Consider the following 9,660-nt stretch of genomic DNA (forward strand, 5'->3'; position numbering starts at 1 on the left):
CCTGATTGGCTAGTGAGCAAGCAGTCTGCTGTCTGACGTCAGCAGGAGAGCACGCTTCAACTCCGAGCTCTGTACTCAGTCATGAAGATGAGTGACTGTGTGGAGGACATAATCAATAATTTTTATGCAGTGACGATCTCGGACAGAATTTTCAGAAGCTAAACGCCACTGCGAAAGCAGTATCTCTCAGCGGTATGAATACTGCTCGGCTATGAGGCAGCTGGAAGTTGATTGTCGTGCAAAGGAAGACCCAAGCTGTCTGCTGCAGTGATTGCTGTATAAACATTGTTACCAACCTGGTTGTTAGTCTCGATGTTGAGAAACGAGTCAGTGTTGGTGATCTAGTAAACAGCATGAAGATCCTGTAACTTTGGGCCACTAGTTAATGTTAGCGTCCCAGTCAGTGTGTGTCCAGTGTGTACTGACTGCCAATTCCAACTATCTATTAATTTATTTATGTATACGTTTATCCATCGATCTATCTATCCATCCATCCATCTATTTATCCATCTACTTGTCTGTCCATCCATCTATCCATCCATTTATACATTCAACTATCTATTCATCTGTCTATCCGTCTTTTTATTCATATATCTATCCATCCGTCTATTCATGTGCCCATCTATCCATCTAGTTACCCATCCATCTACTCATCCATCTTTCCATCTAACCATCCATCCATCTATCCATCTAACCATCCATCCATCTATCCATCTAACCATCCATCCATCTATCCATCCATCTATCCATCCATCTGTCTTTGTCTCTGCCTCTATCTCTGCCTCTCTGTCTCTCTGTCTTTCTCTCTGTTTCTCTCTGTCTCTCTGGCCCTGTCTGTGTCTGTCTCTGTGTGTATCTCTCTGTCTCTCTGTCGGTTTCTACCTCTGTCTTTGTCACGGTATCTGTCTGTCTCTCCCCGTCTGCCTTTGTCTGTCATGAAATATGTCTGTCTCTCTCTGATTAAAAATATAATTCGCTAATGTGTGGGTGGTCGCCGATGAGAGGAGCTAAGTGGTGTGACATACTAAACAAAATATAATAGTTACATCTTTACTCTGGGAAAAGTGCGTGGCTTGGGAAACTTTTGGAGTTGTTGGAGGTGGTTTTATGTGAGTACGGGCAAATTATGAATAGCAGGAAATTTCTGTTAAGTGGTGGTTTTATGTGAGTACGGGCAAATTATGAATAGCAGGAAATTTCTGTTAAGTGTTTTCGAGATAAATGAATAATGGTGTATATTACTATAAGAAAATCGTTTTGAAAAACTTGAAAATATTTAGCTGTGTAGCCGGCGGGCAATGCTAATAATTGTCGTGGGGGTCTGAATGTGACCCTAACACAATGTTCCCTTTTGAATTCTAGTAACCCTGATCAGCCTATGTTCATCCTTTACCCCAGACCATTCCCTCTGCCAATTTAGGCGAGGCTAGCCCTAAGTGTTTGGCCTCCAGCTTTGAACAGACTGACCGAGAAACAGACTACAAACGTAGCTCTGAGCCACAGCCACTAACACAGCAACAATGTTATTCCAAGTAATACTCAGACAGCCCTCGCGAGTTGTCACACCACAAAAATTACGTATTAAATATGGGGGGGGGTGTAGAAATAGCCTAAGCTACTCTATCCCTTTGAGATGTATTTATTGCTTATCTCAATAAACATACTTGAACTTGAACTTGTATGTATTAAATTACCCGACCCTAACTCAACCCAGCCTTACCGATGGAGTCCCGCATAAAAAAACGTGGTTGTTTGTGGGCCGCTGTGAATTACAGTGCATCATATTTTGTTCGTTGGGGATTTTGTCGCCAAAATATTATGTATTATTCCAGTGGACCAGTTGTTCAGGAACCCATCATTAATAAACTTAGTATGCGAGTACCAAGTGTTCCCCCCGAGGGACAGACAGAGGATGTCTTCTACGAAGAACAAGATTAATAACACAAACAGGTTTCGTTTTCTACTGCTTTTATTTCAACTACACAGAGTAAGGCGTCTTAATTCAGTTACAGGAAACACACATTTATGAGGAGGATTTTGTAACCAAAATGTGTTATATCGAGTCATGACGGTTTCTTTAACTGAGCTCGACCAAGGCGGCCAGAGCCCCGGAGAAGGCAGCGTTGTAGTCGCAGGCCACCTCGTTGTGCTGGTAGTCCTGGCGGTCGTCGTTGTAGGAGCCGTCCTGCGGGAGGAATGTAAACATTGGGAGTTAGTGATATTGATCAGTGACTGTGATCAATATTATTGAGTCAAATTCCCATTTTAAGGAATAGTTTCATTCTTCGAGTTGCGGGAGCCCATTTTAAGGAATAGTTTCTCGAAGAGATCTTCGAGTTGCGGGAGCCCATTTTAAGGAATAGTTTCTCGAAGAGATCTTCGAGTTGCGGGAGCCCATTTTAAGGAATAGTTTCTCGAAGAGATCTTCGAGTTGCGGGAGCCCATTTTAAGGAATAGTTTCTCGAAGAAATCCCTGTTCTGGATAGCTTGTATATGAACCACAGAGAACTTGTTAAAGTTATCATTAACGTTATTAACAAGCCTATAAAATGAACAAATGAAAGTGAGTTTTTTATTTCGAAATATGACTTCCTATGTTTAGGTCAATAACTTTTCTGAAAAGAATTTTGGTAAACTTGGAATGTCGTATAAACTTAGATGTTGATATCCGTGTTCATTTCTGTCCAAGTGAATGAACAGATTGAAACATTGATTGATAAAGATTAAGCCACCTAAGAGGTGGCACGGGCATGAATAGCCCGTAAAACAGATTGAACTAAATACTTGTTTATTATAGTGAGACTGCTAACACTGTTAGCTGAAGCAGCCACCAGAGCGGTGTGAGGAGATAAAGACGAACCTGTGCAGGGCCGCCGACGAGCGCGCCGTACAGGGTGTGCGGGTTGGGACCGTCATAGGACATCATTCCCTCGCAGGTTTGTGGAGGAGACGGGCAGGAGCTGAAGCAGTGGAAACACATGTCAGAAAACTCGCATTTTTCCGTAGTGAAAATTTTCATTAGTATCAGAATTCGGTAATTTCGCTTTCCAGATAACCAAGAACTGTGTTCGTGAAAGTTTACAATAAAATATTCAATATTTTTTAGCAATACTGTATGGAATAAACTTACTTTTCATATATAGATAGCAATATTTGTTAAATCTAACTCACTACAGTAAGCAACGACATTACTAGTGCTCCGTGATTTATTTATTTTCACCTCCCGGTTGCATTATATTTTGCTTGTTAATGTGCGTGCGTCCGTGCACCTTACCTGGAGCGGTGATGGGGTCTCTGGGGAGGGTCCTCACCGAAGCCCACAACGAAGCTGTGGTATTTCGGGTTGTCTCCCAACAGCTGGCCAATCTGGCCCCGGGCCCACTCCCGGTTGGCTTCTGGGTCAATGCCGTTCTTGGCAGCCTGGAAGATTGAATTCAGTCACCCCGTGTGAGTCTCTGCAACTCCTTCATGTGACTATAATTATAAGTATAGCGTCATGCATAGGTAGTGCAAGAGCTTCCATTCAAGACAATGATACCAGGTTTTTACCGTTTTCCTTTACAAAGGAGAGAGCAACTGACCCAAAGGGCGATGAAGGCGACGTTGGCAGCGTGGCGGTTGGAGCCCCACTGGTCCAGGAAGACCAGACCTTCAGGGGTGTAGGAAGCTGACGTTTTCAGCCAGTTCAGGTACTTGACGAGGGGATCAGAGTACTCACTGGAGCCGTCCAGAAGCGTCAGCAGCGACTGTATCAACGAGTATTCACATTTTTTATTCCCGTTTGTTAGGACTACTGTATTATATGTGAAGTTTAAACATGAAAGAGACGCAGACATATAACATCCAAACTTCTCATTGCTTATTAACATGAACTCACATAGACACCAGCCCTCTTGTCGTCCCAGGCGAACTGCTGCACGTCATCCTTTACGTAGTTGAACTCGTCCCAGTGACCCTTGGCGCGGGTGAGGTAGGCGTCGTCGCCGGTGGCTCTGGCCAACCACAGCGCAGCCCAACCCAGCTCGTCCCCGTAACCACTCCACGAACTGGGGAGAGACAAGGGTACACTCATTGGGTGTAGCTGGGGAGAGACAAGGGTACACTCATTGGGTGTAGCTGGGGAGAGACAAGGGTACACTCATTGGGTGTAGCTGGGGAGAGACAAGGATACACTCACTGTGTGTTGCTGGGGATGCAAGGATACTCTCAATATATGTTATCCCTGTTCACCTTGCAGTAAATAGGTACCTAGGTGCTGGTTAGCGTGTTATGGGGTTGCATCCTGGGGAAGGTCAGTGCTTCAATCCTCTTAGAAACCTCGACATAAGCCTAACATGTATATATATACACTGGCTGCCTGTCCTCGTCACAATGACCTATTATTATTATTATATACAGGCTTGCTGATATTGCTTATTTGATTATACCAATTTGGCGTTACAGTTCACACATGAAACTGTAGTCTATCTAACACTAAGTTTCGTGTTATGAAACTTTACCTTATTAATCCAAGTGCTGTATAGAAATAATGGCTTAGCATTTTCTCCTCATAATTACTTATCTAACCTTACTAATTCTAAGAGAAACGGCTCCTTTTTAGTAGGTTTCAGAAGGAAGCACATGTGTTTACTTTACATTATATGTATAGGAGGAGAGAGTTTAAACTTGAGATTACTTTTAGAAATATAAAATGAAAAGGTGACCCGGACGGTCATGCAGAGGCATGGAATAAGGAAGTGACGAAATGATACATTAACTAGCGCACGGAACGGATAACTATAACATAATGAGCCTAACTGACAGTCATAAAATCTTTTTTTAACTAAGAGAACACTTAATACATACTGGTAATATGCAGTTGCGTCTGTGATGGAGTTGTCGTAGATGTCGCGGAAGTTGTCGGCGAAGTCGTAGAGTTCCTTGGCCACGTCCAGCAACTGGGCGGCGTAGGCCGAGTCCACGTCCTGAGGAGGTGAATGGTGACGTGAGGAAAGGAGAGCGGTAACCCAGCGTAAGAGTAAGCGAGAGTTGATACTGTCAAATGTAAGCGAGGGAGGATAAGAAGTGGCACAGTGTCAAGTGCAAATAATGGAGGGTGAGAGGTGGCACTGTCAAATATACTGAGTTATGATGAACCTTCAAGCGGTGGAACAGGATGAAACACCACGAAGATAGTTATTACCTGGAAGACAATGGAGGCTGCGGCGAGGGCTGCGGCTGTCTCTCCGGCCAAGTCGCTACCTGCGGGAGGAAGACGAGAGCCTCAGTAGTGATCATAATTGTACCGCCAGACAGCCCTTAGTGCAGGGTGATGATGTTCTTCCCAGACAAACACAGATCTTGGTAACGTGAGACTCGGGACTTACCGGGCTTCGCTTCGTCGATCTTGTAGGAAGGTCTTTCCATGGTCATGTCCTCAGGGCGGCCCCAGTAGCCGTGGTCAATACCTCCGTTACCCACCTATAAATAACCTTACATGAAATAAATTAAATTACATGTATATACAGATGCACATTGATATATATGGCGTGGATCACCTAATACTCCCATTACTATGATTAAAGTAGCTATTACGAGGCGTAGAGAAGGAATCTCACCTGGCCGTAGAATTCATCAGTGGCAGTGTGAGCCTTGAGGAAGTAGTCTGTGGCCCACTTGATCGCTACCCGAGCGTATTCTGTCTGACCTGTGAGGGAGACACTAGTCATGAGTCTCAGACCACTGTCACATTTAACGAGGGATCTGTCTTCCCTGAATTTTTCTTCTAGCCAAGTTTCAGCTGTACATTAAGTTACAGTTTCATATTAAATAACAGCTTCACAGCATGTTACAGTTTCACACCATGTTGCAGTTTACAAACTACAGATTTGTGTAACATCGGAGGCAACTTGAACCGACTCCCATCATGAGGTACATAGCAATCACCAGGAATAGACAGAATGTTCGTCATGTTGTGGGTAACACAAAAGAAGGGCTTTTCAAACGCACAAATCAACACAACAGAAGGGCTTGTAAGACGCACAACGTGTAACGCAACACTTACCGGCAGTCTCGTATCCATCAGCAAAGTCTATGAGGCCCCAAGCCAGCACAGTGGCGGTGTAAGCCATCGGGAACCCAAACTTGACGTGATCACCAGCTGCAGATGGAGAAAACATGATTTGTTTTTAATGTGATTGATAAAGCATCTCTCTCTCTCTCTCTCTCTCTCTCTCTCTCTCTCTCTCTCTCTCTCTCTCTCTCTCTCTCTCTCTCTCTCTCTCTCTCTCTCTCTTCCTCTTTCTCCCTTCCTTACCATCGTAATATCCACCAGTGAGGTCGTGGCCCACATCGGAGCCGTCGCCAAGAGCAGAGTCGCCTCGCCAGATGACACGCTGGTCTGCTGGCAGAACACCTGACCGCTGGGCCTCGTAGAACAGGAAGGACATGCACAGTGCCTGAGGGTGAAGGGAGGAGTCATAGAGCAGATAGGTGAGTGTCAGTATTACGTTTTTGAAAATAGAGGGAACGTGAGGGTGAACGTGAAGATAACATGTAGAGAATGCGTGAGGAGGATATATAAAGTTTAGGGAGGGTACATAAAGCGTAGGGAGGGTTGAGAAGGTGTAGGGAGGGTAGAGAAGGTGTAGGGAGGGTAGAGAAGGTGTAGGGAGGGTAGAGAAGGTGTAGGGAGGGTAGAGAAGGTGTAGGGAGGGTAGAGAACGTGTAGGGAGGGTACATAAAGCGTAGGGAGGGTTGAGAAGGTGTAGGGAGGGTAGAGAAGGTGTAGGGAGGGTAGAGAAGGTGTAGGGAGGGTAGAGAAGGTGTAGGGAGGGTAGAGAAGGTGTAGGGAGGGTAGAGAAGGTGTAGGGAGGGTACAGAACATGATCTGACAAAAATACTTAATCTTGGTCAAGGGATCACCGGAAGTAAGTCATTATCAAAAGAAGGCACTAAATTATTAAAAAGACCCGTACATCTATATTGAAGACTGAATATAACAAGTAGTTTTTTATGGACATTTATTTAAGTTTATAATTTTAACCAATTCGAAGTTGCATTAATGATTGCTGTAACCAGAGTGCATGAGGGCCAGAGGAGTTGAACTGTGTGTGGTCACTAACCTGACTGTAGTCGTAGGGCGTTATGCCAGTCTCTTCACAAGGGTTGACCATGGGCGTCGGTGTGGTGAATGTCGTTTCTGGGGGATTACAAACAGAAACTAGCAGACATCCTAAGTGCCTCATATATATATATATATATATATATATATATATATATATATATATATATATATATATATATATATATATATATATATATATATGCGGAAAATCCACAGAGAAATATATTTCTCTGTGGATTTTCCGCATAAAATGATCAGTGTTTTGTGATCGTCAATTGCATATATATATATATATATATATATATATATATATATATATATATATATATATATATATATATATATATATATATATATATATACATATATATACATGAGTTTTCAGTTGCATATTGTCCTGGGGACCATTCAGGCTTGTTCGCATTAGTTATATATATACATATATATATATATATATATATATAATATACCGACTGCTTGTCCCCCGACACAATGAATTGTTATTAAAAGTGCCATTTTGGACAACTTTAATGGTTATGAATTTAGTTTCTCTGAAATTTAATTTTCTGTATTCTCGTCATGCATTGAACGTGAAGATAAAAAAATAAGTAAAAAAAAAGCCTGAGGCAAACAAGGCGATCTGTTAACTACCCCACTAAATCGTATTTTTAATAGAATCGTCCTAATCGTCAAATTTACGGAGGGTTATAACAAATTAAAGTACGGTAATACTGAAGTAATCTGAGCGTGTCGGCATCGATAAGCTCGGTGAATTGTCTGAGAACATAAGAATACAGGGGCTTCAGAAGGCCATGTGTGACCATACAGGACAGCTGCTATTTATATATACCCAAACTCACTCACCTATAACGTTTAACCTACGCTTGAAACAATCAAGTTCTCCCATATTTATTAATCATACCCATATAATTTAAGTTAGCATAAGTTAACAGGCCCCTGTTCCAAGTGAAGCCACACCATTAGTGAGAGTGGGCTGGGGACCTACCACAGAGCTGGTCGTTGTTGAACACCTCGCCGATCACGTAGGGGATATAATGGTGGAAGGTGAGCTCAAACTTAGAGTGAACGGCTTCTCCCGGGTTGGTGTGGAGGTCCGGCTGCGACAAGATGAAGGTGTAGTCGTCGACCTTGGTCACTGACCCGGCATAGAACTGTCAAGACACATCATAGAACTGTCAAGACACACAGAACTGTCAAGGCACATCATAGAACTGTCAAGGCACATCATAGAACTGTCAAGGCACATCATAGAACTGTCAAGGCACATCATAGAACTGTCAAGGCACATCATAGAACTGTCAAGGCACATCATAGAACTGTCAAGGCACATCATAGAACTGTCAAGGCACATCATAGAACTGTCAAGGCACATCATAGAACTGTCAAGGCACATCATAGAACTGTCAAGGCACATCATAGAACTGTCAAGGCACATCATAGAACTGTCAAGGCACATCATAGAACTGTCAAGGCACATCATAGAACTGTCAAGGCACATCATAGAACTGTCAAGGCACATCATAGAACTGTCACAGTTGATCATAGAACTGTCAAGGCGCATCAAGACTCAGTATGATGGAAACTACGACTTACCGTGAGGGTGTCAACAGGTGAGCTGAAGTGGAGCTCCAGAGAGAGGCTCGTGATGGGGTTAGGCGGGATGTAGGAGAACTCAGCTATGTACCTTCCGGCAAACTGCTGCTCAATCACCGTCTCGGGGCACTGAGCCTCCGCTCCTGCCGGACACACAATACCTCGATAACCACATGAACCATCCACATATATACCTGTCCCCTTACCCTCTCGGGGCTCGAACAAATTCAGTCAGGGTTTATAGTGTATTCATAATATGTATTTCATTACTCAGAGGTATAATTAGTACCTCTGTTCATCTGCGAACAATGTTTGAGGGTTGACTAAAGAAGCATTGAACAGGGAAAGGGAGTTGAGAGGCTGTTGACCAATCCACACACTGGAAAATGAACGGACGACGACGTTTCGGTCCGTCCTGGACCATTCTCAAGTCGATTGTCAAGAGGCTCGGTACTTTAATAAAGACTAAAGACCACTATTCTAAGTGAAGGATAGATGTCTAGATATTATTGGTGTATTTAAAGCCGTCACAAACAAATTCAAAGTTGTCTGTAGGACATTTGGTTCCTATGTATGAGTGTATGTACATAGGAACTTTGAGGGTGGTAAGCGTGCGAGTGCATTGAGGGGGAGAGTACCTGAGAGGAGGGCAAGGGCGAGGGCCCCCAGCAGGCAGGTCTTCACCAGGACACCAGTCATGTCTGCAGCAGAAGTAACTGAGGTACGGGAGGCCGCTGCTCGCCCTCTTATATACCTCCCTGGTGGACGCAGCACTCCCACGTCTTGACGTCACACACGCAGCGTAATCTATTATCCGGAATACCTGCACGCGGCAGAGACAACAACTGTCTGTGAATTGTCACTGAAGAGATGATTACAGTGTTTAGTTTCCCAGCGGCTTCGCCATCTTGTGTCCTTATCTGCTGGGTGCGATAACGGGG

General features: G+C 43.7%; 1 protein-coding gene across 1 annotated transcript in view; it reads right to left on the bottom strand.

Moving 5' to 3' along the window:
* Positions 1–9,660, bottom strand: part of LOC123759534 (uncharacterized) — a 65,384-nt gene that overhangs the window by 11,066 nt on the left and 44,658 nt on the right. Inside the window, 15 exon segments of the mRNA XM_069334898.1 lie at positions 2,057–2,185; positions 2,861–2,960; positions 3,275–3,420; positions 3,582–3,746; positions 3,878–4,046; positions 4,846–4,964; positions 5,183–5,241; positions 5,367–5,460; positions 5,598–5,686; positions 6,044–6,139; positions 6,296–6,437; positions 7,104–7,180; positions 8,112–8,277; positions 8,720–8,862; positions 9,358–9,501. Of these exon segments, the coding sequence (XP_069190999.1) occupies positions 2,057–2,185; positions 2,861–2,960; positions 3,275–3,420; positions 3,582–3,746; positions 3,878–4,046; positions 4,846–4,964; positions 5,183–5,241; positions 5,367–5,460; positions 5,598–5,686; positions 6,044–6,139; positions 6,296–6,437; positions 7,104–7,180; positions 8,112–8,277; positions 8,720–8,862; positions 9,358–9,501 (1,838 nt within the window).

The sequence above is a fragment of the Procambarus clarkii genome, chromosome 32, assembly GCF_040958095.1.
Source record: "Procambarus clarkii isolate CNS0578487 chromosome 32, FALCON_Pclarkii_2.0, whole genome shotgun sequence".
Taxonomy (NCBI): Eukaryota; Metazoa; Arthropoda; class Malacostraca; order Decapoda; family Cambaridae; genus Procambarus; species Procambarus clarkii.